General features: G+C 52.3%; 6 protein-coding genes across 6 annotated transcripts; 2 read left to right on the forward strand and 4 right to left on the reverse strand.

Moving 5' to 3' along the window:
* Window positions 1-475: 475 nt before the first annotated feature.
* Window positions 476-1558, forward strand: J4E83_007093 (uncharacterized protein; the record flags this gene model as incomplete). The annotated part of the gene is made up of 3 exons (XM_049333999.1): window positions 476-700; window positions 767-1279; window positions 1331-1558. 3 exons carry the CDS (start codon window positions 476-478, stop codon window positions 1556-1558), a joined length of 966 nt encoding a protein of 321 aa, XP_049186810.1.
* A 456-nt stretch (window positions 1559-2014) lies between these two features.
* Window positions 2015-3926, forward strand: J4E83_007094 (uncharacterized protein; the record flags this gene model as incomplete). Its single annotated transcript, XM_049334000.1, has 3 exons — window positions 2015-2968; window positions 3020-3461; window positions 3607-3926. The coding sequence occupies 3 exons, from the start codon at window positions 2015-2017 to the stop codon at window positions 3924-3926; spliced, it is 1716 nt and encodes a 571-aa protein (XP_049186811.1).
* Window positions 3927-4152: 226 nt separating this feature from the next.
* J4E83_007095 (uncharacterized protein) lies at window positions 4153-4546 on the reverse strand (the record flags this gene model as incomplete). The annotated part of the gene is made up of 2 exons (XM_049334001.1): window positions 4153-4340; window positions 4399-4546. The coding sequence occupies 2 exons, from the start codon at window positions 4544-4546 to the stop codon at window positions 4153-4155; spliced, it is 336 nt and encodes a 111-aa protein (XP_049186812.1).
* Window positions 4547-4852: 306 nt separating this feature from the next.
* J4E83_007096 (uncharacterized protein) lies at window positions 4853-7546 on the reverse strand (the record flags this gene model as incomplete). The annotated part of the gene is made up of 2 exons (XM_049334002.1): window positions 4853-6862; window positions 6935-7546. The coding sequence occupies 2 exons, from the start codon at window positions 7544-7546 to the stop codon at window positions 4853-4855; spliced, it is 2622 nt and encodes an 873-aa protein (XP_049186813.1).
* A 696-nt stretch (window positions 7547-8242) lies between these two features.
* Window positions 8243-9688, reverse strand: J4E83_007097 (uncharacterized protein; the record flags this gene model as incomplete). The annotated part of the gene is made up of 2 exons (XM_049334003.1): window positions 8243-9250; window positions 9389-9688. The coding sequence occupies 2 exons, from the start codon at window positions 9686-9688 to the stop codon at window positions 8243-8245; spliced, it is 1308 nt and encodes a 435-aa protein (XP_049186814.1).
* Window positions 9689-12061: 2373 nt separating this feature from the next.
* On the reverse strand, window positions 12062-12847 carry J4E83_007098 (uncharacterized protein; the record flags this gene model as incomplete). Its single annotated transcript, XM_049334004.1, has 2 exons — window positions 12062-12594; window positions 12685-12847. 2 exons carry the CDS (start codon window positions 12845-12847, stop codon window positions 12062-12064), a joined length of 696 nt encoding a protein of 231 aa, XP_049186815.1.
* Between the last annotated feature and the right edge of the window lie 333 nt (window positions 12848-13180).

Raw genomic sequence — 13180 nt, forward strand, 5'->3', positions numbered from 1 at the left:
TCACATGAAAATTAGGCGTCCATGGTCACAATAGCCTGCGCGATTGTGTTACCACACCTACGACAGTCGTCGTATATGCTTACTACCCGTCACTCTTCCATTGGCCAAGCCCCGAGGATCCCAGTCTCGGAAGGCGCACCTTCGTCGGAAAGCCGCACCGACAACAGCTTCCGTCTGCGTCTACCATCGACGCCATACACACCTTCGCTCCACAGCCCCACTGTGCTATGTGGTACGAAAGTACAAGCCAACGGCGAACCCTGAAGTTATGCGCCTTGCGCTGGTGTGCTTGACTGGCCGACATGCTGCCGGCTGTCGGATCTCGATCGTACTGCTAATCGTTCGCTGTTTGCTAACATCCGAATCATACTTACTGCGCAGTACTTTAGGTCTAATCGCAATTGCATAGAGGGAATATAGCTCTGTCATTTGATATACTTTACTGCATCTTCAGGATCTCGTGGGGAAAGACGTCATGCCGGAAGAAACACAAGCTTCACAAGCTCACCACCCTTCCGCGGTATCGGATAGCCAGGATCACAAGTTCAATCCGAATTTCACTCAGGCGGTAATCAATGCGACGGGACCAAAAGCTACACCCAGGGTCAGACAGCTCACAGCGGGATTAATACGGCATCTCCATGACTTTGCGAGGGAGAATGAACTCACAGTCGATGAGTGGATGACAGGAGTTGAGTTGGTACGTCAGAGAGCTTTCCATGTTTGATATTGTGAGATATAACTCAGCATACTAAACGATGGGCAGATGAATGCAGCAGGTCGCATGTCAGACGCCAAACGCAACGAAGGTCAACTACTCTGCGACATCCTCGGCCTCGAATCGCTCGTCGACGAGATCACGTACAAGCTCGCCTCTACTGCCGCCGACGAACCCACCGCGACTGCCATCCTAGGCCCCTTCTACCGCCATGATGCCCCGAAACTGCCCATGGGCTCCTGCATCGTCTCCAAAGAGATAAATGAGCAAGGCGATCGAACATTGATGCACGGCATCGTCACGGACTTTAGAACCGGGCAGCCTATCGAGGGCGCGGTGGTGGACGTATGGCATACGGCGCCGAATGGCTTATACGAACAACAAGACCCAGACCAGCCAGAGATGAATCTCAGAGGTAGGTTCACGACGGGCAAGGACGGCAAGTATAGCTTCTACTGCTTGAGGCCAGTACCTTACCCCATACCTTTCGATGGACCAGCAGGCAAAGTGTTGCAAGCGCTGGATAGGCATCCAATGCGGCCGGCACATATACACTTCCTGGTATGTGAAGCCTATGACGAACGTGCAGCCTGATGTGCTAACTTATCTTAGCTCACAGCGCCGGGCTACAAACCTATTGTTACTCAGATCTTCGACCGAACGAGCAAGTACATCGACGACGATGCCGTTTTTGCGGTCAAAGATTCCCTTCTTGTAGATTTTAATCCTTTTGAGGGAGATCCGAAGGCAGACTTTGAGCTGCCGTACGATTTCAAGATGGCGAGCTTCGAGGATGCAAAGAAGCACTCCGTTGCGGGGACGACAGAAGAAAGCGCGTGATCGGTAGAGGTTCAAGCTATCAAGGAACTTCAGCATCGTTTACAAGGTGGTTTCCGTTTGAAGCTCTAGTTGTCATGTTCTAATCGCAGCTATCTGTTTCCGATATCATTCCGATGTTGAGCCGATCTCCCCGCACTGTACTACTCCGCTAACCGTCGCCAACCGAACCGCGGTTGTCATACGCCTTACGCGCGCCCTAGACAGATGCTAACATCATGTGAATGTTATGGTGTTTAGCGTCCATGTTCCGTGCTGTTCCTGCTCTTCTTCCAAACCTTGCTTACGTATCTGCCTTGTTCGGAATCCTCGGCACAGCACGCGGTAAGCTTGTCGCGACCATATCTTCGCAAGGGTTACAAGACCAACACAACTAACAGACGTGAAATATAGAGGTATCAGTTAGTGACTTGAGACCTGCAACACTTCAAAGGAGAAAGAGCTAGAGGACAGCCCACCATGGCGGACAACAAGATAACCCTCGGCCGCTACATGTGGGAGCGTATCCACCAAATCGGAGTCGACACAATCTTTGGTGTACCCGGAGACTTCAACCTGCAGTTCCTCGATTCCATCTATCTCACGCCAGGATTGACCTTTGTCACCAACCAAAACGAACTAAACGCCGCCTACGCCGCCGATGGATACGCCCGCATCAAGAACACGCCCGGATGTCTTGTGACCACGCATGGTGTGGGTGAGCTTTCGGCTTTGAACGGCATCGCAGGTAGCATGAGTGAACACGTTAAAGTTGTCCATGTTGTTGGGCAAACTACGCGGGCCATGCAGAAGAACAACATGATGATCCATCACAGTATTGGGAACAAGCCAGATCACCAAATGTACAACAAGGCTAGCGAGGGGCTGAGGTTCGCGGCTGCAGAACTCTGGGATGTTGCAGATGCACCGAAGGAGATTGATAGGGTGTTAAGGGAGTGTGTTATCAAGAGTGGGCCTGTTTATATATTCCTGCCGCTGGATCTGAGTGCCGAGATGGTAGATGCTGGGTTATTGGAAACTCCCATTGATCTTGCGCCACATGTGGATGAGAAGGCGCGGGATGAAGCGGTCAAAGCTATCCTGGCTGCAGTCGCTGAAGCCAAACAGCCAACGGTACTGGTAGACGCTCTCGTCCATCGCTTCAACGCTGTCCAGGAAGCTGCGCAGGTAGTCCGCAAGCTAAATGTTCCTTTCTTCTCAGCAACTATGGGCAAGGGCATTGTCGATGAGACAGAAGAGAACTTCGTCGGGGTATGGAACGGCGAAGTCAGTTCTCCAGGCGTCAAAGAAGCAGCGAAACAAGCAGATCTGGTGGTGACTCTGGGGTACATACCTGCTGATACGAACTCGGCTGGTTTCTCAAGACCGTTGGACGAGACTAACACCATCCACATCAACTCACACGACGTTGTTGTAAGTCCCTCGCATACCTCATCTGACGTCTATTACTGACATACCCCCTAGGTCAAAGGCAAATCCTACCCCAACACACCCATCAAAGCCCTCCTCGAAGCGCTGACCACCGCCCTACCATCAACCCCCCAACACCAAATCCCCAAACCACAACTCCCACCACCCCGCACACCCCTCGACGCAAAATCAGCCCACCTAACGCAATCCCAACTCTGGCCCGCCATCCAATCCTTCATCCGCCCGGGCGACGCTCTCGTCAGCGAAACCGGAACCTCGAATTTCGGTCTATGTGACATTGACTTCCCCGCGGACATCAGACTCGTTACGCAGATCTACTATGGCAGTATCGGGTTTGCTACTGCTGCGACGCTAGGTGTGGATATAGCGCGGAGGGAGCTCGACAAGAAGGGCGAGGGACGGACTATCCTCATGACGGGAGATGGAAGTATGGCTTTGACGATTCAGGAGATTGGGACGATGATCAAGGCGGAGTGTAAGGCGGTTGTTTTTGTGATTAATAATGAGGGGTATACGGTTGAGAGGTTGATTTGGGGGGCGAGGCAACGTAAGTCTTTTCTCTTTTTCTCCCCTTCTTCTTTATACGCGGACAACAACGAACTAACCACCAACGCCTACAGCATACAACGACATCGTTCCCCACAACTACTCGCACCTCCTGCCCCTCTACTGCCACCCAGACCCTTCGTCGTCCTTCCACCGCGCAACCACGCTATCAGAACTCAGCACCATCCTCTCAAAGCCGCAGCTGCAAAACCCGCAGAACGTCCAGCTTGTGGAACTCGTGCTGGATAAGATGGATACGAGCTGGAAGTTGGGGACTGCGCTCGCGTGGAGGAGCGAGGAGCACAAGGAGTACCTTACCAGAGAAGGGTTTGTCGATACGTATGGCGGGTGGGGGTTGGATGGGAAGGCCGGGGGGAGTGTTAAGTGGAGTTGAGGTGTTGAGAGTTTGAGAATCCGAGAAGATGGAGGGCGGTGTGGGCTGTGTACGTAAATGATGTAGCTAGCATCTTGTATGTAATTCGAGCATACGAATCGATTATCGTATAGATCGTACTCCCTAATCATGCTGGATCGTCATCCAGCTGCTTCTCGCACTTCTTCCCATCCCTTCGTCTTTCCCATCACCACCATCCTTCTCTTTCCCTCCACCTCTTCTGTATCTAAGCAAACACCCCCAATAAACAAAACCACACAACAATCAACTCGTAGATCATAACAGGCTGCCTCTCCCACCCATACATGACAGCCGCGAAGCCCAATCTCAGCGGGATGGTCGAAGCCATCATGCGACGGTTACCCTGGAAGGTAAAGATGAGTTGGTACCAGCCTACTGCTACTGCGCCGAGACCTTTTTCCATCTCGTTAGTCCGGGTTTGGGTATGCGTTGAAACTAATTCTCGACTTACCGATCGATTGTAGCGTTTTATCTGGACCTTCCATACCGGTGATTGCGGAGTACTCTTCTGGGTTGATGAAGGGGTAGATGCCGAGGGCTATGTTGACGATGGAGTGGAGGATGAGGAGGAGGCGCGCCATGCGCGATATGGGTGACATTTTGACGGGTATGGACGTATTCGACAGTCTTAAAGATGTTTAAAGAGATGGTATGATTGATGTTTGAGATGTTGCAGCGAAGGATGCAGCTTTCCAAGGCATTGGCACCAACCCCGCTAAGGCAAGGCGTGCCGTTTTTAGCGCCCACGTGCGGGCGCGGATGTCTCATGGCTTGCGAAGTCTTGGTTCTTGATCCACTTCTATCATCATTTACGGTTCGCTGTCCACAGACAGGATTGGTGTCTACGGTCGTGCGCGCATGACAATAGACAATGTAGGTACGACTGACGTGCAGCCAATATGCGCCTAAACACCACATCCAGGGTTGCCGAAACTACCACCCGCAGCCCACCCATCCAGATCGTAAAACCACTCCGGACTCCTTCCAAAGTGGAAACCATCCCCGGAATCCATGGGCAACCCCTGCATGTACGCATTCATATCGATATCTAATCCCATATTCACATCTCCCAGATCGCTGTCCAGCATACTCAGCCCGTCCATCGTGCCGTCGAAACAAGGGAAATCTATACTATTGTTGCTGCCGGTTTGGGCGCCGGTGCCAGTAGGTAGATGCTTCCCAGTAACGTCATCAGCGCCTTCGCCTCGACCATGCTCTCTTCCTGCGAAGCTGCCGCTGGAGTGACTGAGGTCGATGTCTTCGCCGTGCTCTTCGCGGTATACTGATGCTAGTATTTGACCCATTTCTTTGGTAGATAATTTCGCTGCTTCAAGTACAGCTGCTTCGGGATCGGTCCCGGCTATCAAAGCGTCGATGCGTGCCAGTGCGCAGTTGATGAAGACAACACCCTTTGCGTTCGTCTCGCCGTTTTGAACGCGGGCGACTGCTGTGTGTCGGGATGATTCTAGGACTTGACGTAGGGCGTGGTACTGTGGTGGTAAGGATGTCAACCCTGTAGATGAAGATGTTGTGACTGGTCGTGTAGATACAAGGGGAGCGAATAGCGCCAATTCTTCTTGTCTTTCGTTGATCTGAGAGTTGAGTTCGTAGTACACGGTTGACATGGCGTAGAGGAAGAACGACTTGAAGAACCCCACGCATCGGTGCGTCATGCGCGTCCAATCGTCTTCTTCTCCTGGTGCCAGCTCAGTTGCCGGTGCGTAGATTGCTAGTGATGTATCGAGGCATATCTTCCTGGAGTAATGGTAGCGTGGGTTTTCGTTTGCTTTGGAAAAGTAAGGGCGGTGGAGGCAGAGAACGAAGCGTCGAACTAGGGTATCAGACATCTTGATCTGGAACGGCGTGATGTTTTGTCCTGCTGCTAATGCTGATTTGAAGAACATTGTTTTCTCGCGACAGACGCTGATGAGCTTGGTGCCGATACGCAGTACGTCATCGTAGGATAGGTCGAAGCGCAGGTTGTTGATTACCCTGATGATCTCAAGCCGTGTAGGAAGTGTCTGTGCAAAAGCGATCTGTATACTGCTGTCCGTAAACACGGTTGCCGGCTTCACATCGAGTGGGATGTCTATGCCGCTGCCCATATCTTCGTCGTTGATGTTGGAAGGTGGCTTCGTGTCGTAGTCGTTCACGGAAATCATAGGCGGCATGCCCATGTCCAAGCTGCTTTGGGCGGTGATTTCCAGAACAGTTGCCCAGAGTCTGCGTCGCATCTCGCCATGGTAGACACTGATTTTGGGGAAGTGAGACGGGTCGCGATGTAAGCCGAGATGCATCGCCGTCCGCAACATCGTACCTGCGGGTATCCATATATGGTCGCCATCGATGCCACATACTTGACGTGCAATCAGAATCAATATCTGTATCTGCAATCCTATCATGTTGAGCCGCGACTTTGCATGAGGTGCACACTGCCATTCCGCTGCAGCTTGGATCCATTTCGCAGCTGAGACGCGAAGCTTGGCCTGGTCGGGTCCTGTGTAGAACGGTACGGCAATTGCGCATACCAGTAGGAACTTGTGAACAATGGACGGCTTTGCAGGCGCGGTACCGAGCCAGTATGCATCGTAGACTCTCCTGAAGGAAGGTACGTGTAGTACGCGAAATACGCCTTCGAATGTACGGAGATAGCAATCCACCAGTGCGTTGCTGATTTCCTTCGGTGGAATGCATGCCTCCAGTTCTGGTGAAATGGAAGGCTGTGACATGCGAGAGGCCTTGATGATGCGAGCCATTCGTTTGACCTCTGAGACAGTAGAATACAGCTCAGTCGATTTGTTCCTATATTCAGCAATTAGAATTGCGTCTTTACAGAAAGACTGGATGATTACATACACCTCTTTCCTGTTTGTATTGTGGTTCGTTGTAGTATTTGTATCACCGAGAGCGTCATACTGTCATCCGTCAGTTAAGTTTCCTTCGAATAGAAAGACCCTGACAATGTAACCATCGCTATCACCACTTACAGGATCGATAGCATTCATCCAATGACTCTGACCATAGTACTTTGCCTTCACAAACTGAGCGCTCGTATCACTTGCGCTTTCCCGTCTCTGAGATGTACTACTTCTCGGATACTCATTCAGAGTAGCGCTCGCCAGTCGTTCTTCCAGGCCCTGAATCCTATCCAATAAACCGTTGATGATAGAGGCTTGCGCAGAGTCCGATTGCGAGTTCAAGCTAAAAGCCGGTCTATCGGCGGGGAGAGGTTTCGGCTGGCCGTCGCATTCTCCAAGAAGCCCGGGTGCCACACAACGATTGACGATTGCATCAAACTCGCTGGAATGACCGGGTGCGTGAGGAGAAGACCGAGCCGGATTCTGGTCGTCGCCATTGCTGCGACCTGTAGAGGCATCATCCTCGGGTGATCTTTGGTTCTCCGGTCGAATCCCCGGACGTGGAGGTCTAAACGTGCATGTCGCTGATTTTATCCTAGTGCATGCACCACAAGGTTTTCCTCGGTCGCATTTCACCTTGCGCATGCGACATTCAACGCATGATAGTGCTGGTCTTCGTCGACGTTTCGCTGGTCCGTTGCCATCTGTGTCTGCTGACTGGATGGTAGGTTGCTCAACCATTTTGGCTCACAAATGCAAGAAAGTTGATCACAGTTATCTTGACTGCGAAGTAAGAGTCGTGTACAGCATTCAAAGATTCTAACATGGTTGCTGGTAGATGGACAGGCAACCGTCGATGTTCTGTGGAGCGGCTCGGGGCTCGGTGATTTCGGTCATCTCTGAATCCGCGGCAGGGGCGCTGGCCTGCCGCTGAGGCCTGCTCCTTCTGTCTCTCGTCGCAACGACATCATCATTGGGGCGAAGGATTCCAGCTCGCATTAGCCTGGGAACGGTTTGCCTACACAGTCGTGTATTCTGACAGAGCGATGAAATGTTTGGCTATGCCTCGCGACATCACTCCGGTTTGGGTAGCGTCCCAGCCTCCGCCAACTGATCACCATTCATATTAACCACAAACGGTGTCCCTACAGTCTCGCGCGATCATCAACACTCAATTCCGAACGACTAGCTAGATCTCGAAACGCATCAGGTTTGTGTTGGGGAACGCTATTAACTAAATCGCGAATTTGCATTGTCCGCAACAAGAGTCCTTGCCATGGTCTGTATTCACGTACATCTGCTCATAGCCTACAGATACAAAGCGTCCTATAATGCACCAACAAGCTACCCAGGCATCTCTGCCTGACGATGATCATACCTGGCCCCCTAATCTTCTACCTTACGATACGCTTAAAAGTACAACATTCTGCGCGTTCCTTACACGCTTTCCGCGTCCACACAGCTATAAGATGAGGCATCAGCTGCAGCACCACCTTGATAAACAGATACAAGCGGGTAAGGGCAGAGATCCCTCGACAGCACTGTTCCATTAACAGGTTGCGTTCCAACTGCCGGTAGGGTGTCTGGAGCTGTACCGTTTTCGACCCAAGCGACGAGTTGCTGCAGCGCATTATTGACGGGCGCAGGACCAGGGCCACCTGCGCAATGGTGAAGGCCAGGCGCAAGGAACAACCTGTAGTACTCATCCACATCGGCATCCAACGCGGCTACACGGTCATAATACTGTGTTGACCCACCCGAAGGAATCAGGTCATCTGCGATGCCGTGCCAGGTGAGCAACTTCCCTCCTGCTTCCTTGAAATCTGAGAGATCCGCATCGTTGGTGTTGATGATCGAATCCCACTGCTGCTGGCCGGCGTACGTGTAGTCCGGTAGACGCTCCGCGGTAATTGTGGAGTAGTCAAACGTAGCGTTCTTCTCGACGAAAAGCTGGAAGAACTCTGCGCCGAGTTGCCAGGCAGCGGTGGTGAGGCAGGTACCTGCTGCTTGACAGTCCGTGTCGGTCGTTGCCTGAAGGGGTGCATCGAACGCGTATCCTGGGTAGATCTTCTTTCCCCGTCTGTTGGAGACACCATACCATGTAGCGTTGGCTACAGTTGCTGTTGCGTTGGAGATGACATTCGAGCTGCTATTGCCGCAATTGGCGGGCTGCCCGACAACGGTGAATGGGTCGAAAGTACACAATTCCGGGATCGATATGATCGAGTCTTTGACGCCGTCCAGTTCATCGCAAGCGGCAATTGCTGCGGTCCTAATCGCTTCGAACTCGCAATTGGGCGGGTATTCACCGAGCGTGTTCATTACAGCTTGAGCATGGAACAAGCTTGCCAAGAGCGGGATGATGTTCAGTGCGGGTGCTGCGGCGATAATACCGTCAAACGCTTCGGGGTAACGTTGAGCCAGCATCATGCCTTGTCTACCGCCCTGGGAACACCCAGTCCAGCTGTGTCGGTTATTAGCCACTGTTTATCCCAGACACACGATGAAGCGTTGACCGCGAGTAACATCGCAATGTCAGGGTCATACATACTAAGAGTAAGCGGGATAGAAGCTCTCTGTAACCATCTTACCGAATATAGAGAGCTCGTTCAAAGAAACAGAACCGAAGTTCTGCAAAGCAACCACATCGACATTACCCGGAGATTTGAGCGCCCAAGGAAGAGCGGAGACTTCAGTTGCGTTGTGGCCACCGTCAGTGGAAGCTGCCGCATATCCCTGAATGATGGCCGGGAGTAAGCTCTGATCGAAAACACCAGCGCGCCAGCCGCCGCCTCCCACACCATTGAAGCGTCCGTTCCACTGCTCCGGCAGCCATATCTGGAGGTTGACTGTGTCGTTCTGCCCTGGATGGGTGTAGGCCATCTCTACACGGCAGTAGGAGATGTTGTACGATGAGACTCCAAGAAGCGGCACGAGTTGTTCGGCTGGGATAGGCGAGCCTTCTGGTGTCCATTGTGTCTTGGCCTCCGCAGTAAACTTCGTGATTGCCGTGCCATTGAGGTAAGGTTGTGCAAGGCTTGAACAAGCCAATCCGTGCGCTGTTCGGGCTATTAGAAACAGAGATCATGTCGAATGGGTCGGACTCAACATACCTAAAGCCGAATACATCTTGTTCAAGAAAAGACACGGTTCGTGCGAGATAGAAATTTGATTTTGAAATAGGTGAGGACTCTCTCTAAGGTGTGCAGCAGGATGGTGCCTGCGACAACATCACTTATATACGACATGTTTCGTTAGCTGCGATGGGAGGTGGTTCGTCAACACCTAGCTTTTTCCATTATGATGACAATAGCGGCATAGCCGACCTCGCGAGATGGTGGTCCATCAGGGCAAACGAAAACGAATAAACGATTTGCGTGCATTAGGAGCACTGCGATGTGATCGCTAGTAATCCTGCCTTGTCCTTCTGGAGCATAACTACTTCGGCAAGGCGGATGTTACTCTTCCGGTGCAGGATCGGTAAACGAGAACGAGTGCCTCTTTGATCGGCATCTTTAGCGTCAACCTACCAAGTTAGGCTTCCTTTTGGCACCAGGCACCAACAAGCCTCGCCCCCGCATCACGTCCAAGCCATGTCGTTCTCGTTTACAAAAAACCCCAAGCTCACGGAAGCTTACAAACGAACTCACACCTACCGATAGGAGGGAAATCGGATATGCGAGTGCCGAGGACCAGTCGAAATGGCAGTGAAACGATTCCATAGGAAGTCCCGGGCTGGATGCGACACGTGCAAGCGACGGCGGGTCAAATGCGACGAAGCCACACCTAAATGCGGTGCTTGTGCTCTACGACAGGAACCATGCACATACCCACCACAGAGTATCTCGACTAGGTCTAAAAGGATAGCGAAGACGGCCTTGACAACGATAAGCTCATCCTCATCATCACCACAGTCACATGATGAACCGAGCAAGTACACCTGGCATTCCCTCTACGATGCCTACAGCGGCCCATCCTCCCGCCTAGCCACCTATAATGCGACACGAACCCTCGAACTACGCCTCATGCACCAATGGACCACAACCACCTACCTCACCTCCGTGCACCGCAACGCGCTCGTCTTTCGCGACTACGCCGTAACCAAAGCGCTTCAACACACCTACCTGCTAGACATACTCCTCGCCTTCACCTCCCTACACAGCGCCAGCCTCGCCTCATCCACCACCGCTTCACACGACCACGTCGCCGCCGCGCTGCACTACCAGAACAGAAGTATATCCGAGCTTAATGAGCAGGTGTCGCTTGCTTGTATTCCAAAAGAGAGTCTTGACCCAGTTTGTCTTATGACTGCTCTTCATGCTGTTGTTGCGCTCATCGCGAGTCTGATTCCGGCCACGCCGGGTGAGACGTTGGAATCTGTTTCGAAGGTACTAATGCGTGTGAGGAGGTATACGGTGGGTATGAAGGAGATAGTGGAGGAGCATAGTGCGTGGGCTAATAGTGGGGAGTTGAAGCAGATACTTGGAAGTCCTGTTGTTGAGTTGGTAGGAGAAGAAGGCAGGGCGTTCACGGCGGACAAGCTGCGCGCATTGACTGATGCTATACTTGCGAATATGGATCTTGATGATGCTGCGACGCCATTTTTTCGTTGTACTCTAGAGAAACTGGAGAAGGCGTATATGGATAGTGATGGGCACTCGGTTGTCCCTTGGTTGGGTACTGTGGAGCCGGAATTCTTTCAGAAGGCGGATATGGGGCAGGTGCCGGCGCTAGTTATATTGGCATGCTGGGGCGCGCTTAATTGTGTTTTGGAGGATATGTGGTGGATGCAGTATTCTGGGAGGAGGATTGTGGAGGAGTTGGCCTGTCAGCTCGAGGGCTGTGATAGCCGATGGAACGAGATTCTGGACTGGTGTTACCAACAGGTTGGGTTAATGGCAGAGATCAGTGATCGTGTTCGAGAGAACGGTGGAGGTGGGCCTGGAACGGGTTATGTCGTTCTCTTTGGAGAGCATGCATAAATGGCATCGTAAGCGAAATAGTCCAAGTCGTACTCGTTTACGCAATACGCTGGAATCTGATTGCGGTGACGAGACGTGGAGGGATTGGTGTGAGCCTGCAAGACTAGTGTGTAAACCCATGTGGTACCTACAAAGATACTGAGGAGATTCAGGTAACTAGCTCTACGTTAGCATCTAAGCCCGGTTGCAGCACCATCTCTTCCACTTCCTCTACACCAACACCTCGCTAAATGCCACGACAACTACTCATACATCGCACACCCACTGACGCCATTTACATGTCCTTTGTCAAATCGTAAATCTTCTGAATCTCCTTAAGCTCGCCTTCGTGGTCAAACTTGAGATCTTTCAACAATCCGTCTCCGAATCCAAAGACCCAGCCGTGCACGACAGGGAACTCGTTCTCAGCCCAGCACTGCTGCACAGCCGCCGTCTTGACCACATTCCGGCACTGCTCGTACACGTTCAGCTCAACGAGCTTATCGTACTTCTCCTCCTCTGTACCGCCGTTGGCCATAACATCGTCCAGCTCTTTCTGGTGCAGTCTGTAGACATCGCGGATGTTTCGGAGCCAGGGGTTCAGCAGACCCATGTCCTTTGGTGTCATGGCGGCCTTGACACCACCGCAGCCGTAGTGGCCGCACACGACAATGTGCTTAACTTTGAGGTGGCGGACAGCGTAGTTGACGACGGACATGACGTTGAGGTCGATGTTGTTGACGAGGTTGGCAATGTTGCGGTGGATGAACATCTCGCCGGGCTCGAGACCGGTGATGGCTTCGGCGGGGATACGGGAGTCGGAGCAGCCTGTGGGTATTGGATTAGCAAGTTCTAAGTGGTGGGTGGTATAATGGAGTAATGTTATAGGGCGATTGAGTCATTCCAAATGCAACTCACCGATCCATAGATACTCGGGTGCTTGTCCTGCACTCAGATCCTTGAAGAAGCCTGGGTTCTTGTTCCTCATCTCATCGGCCCATTTCTTGTTGTTTTCAAAGATGCGGTCATGGCTCTGCTGCAGGTACTTGCGCACCTCCTTTGGCTCTTCCTTTCCGGTCATTCTGGGCCACGAGAAGTTTCGTTTGCCGGTAGTACTCTGCGGGTTGGATGCTTGCAAGAGGGATGCTGCCCGTCCGGTATGACAGGTTCGCAGGGAAGTCTGATGGAGTAGAGAAGATATGGGAGAAGAAGTATGCAGTAGCGGTGTTGAGCTTGATAAGAGACGAGGAGCGGGAGCGAAGGACTGCCCCGCTGCAACTAGCTCTCGGAGAGCGTGGGGTAACCGGTGCGGCATGACAGGACAAGAAAAAACGACGCGCAAAGGCAAAACGCCAATCCCAGAGCTGCGGGCAGTTTCGGTTTTAGAAGGGAGGGGACGCGACGCTGAAATGCT

The sequence above is a fragment of the Alternaria metachromatica genome, assembly GCF_023757995.1.
Source record: "Alternaria metachromatica strain BMP 0045 chromosome Unknown scaffold_17, whole genome shotgun sequence".
Taxonomy (NCBI): Eukaryota; Fungi; Ascomycota; class Dothideomycetes; order Pleosporales; family Pleosporaceae; genus Alternaria; species Alternaria metachromatica.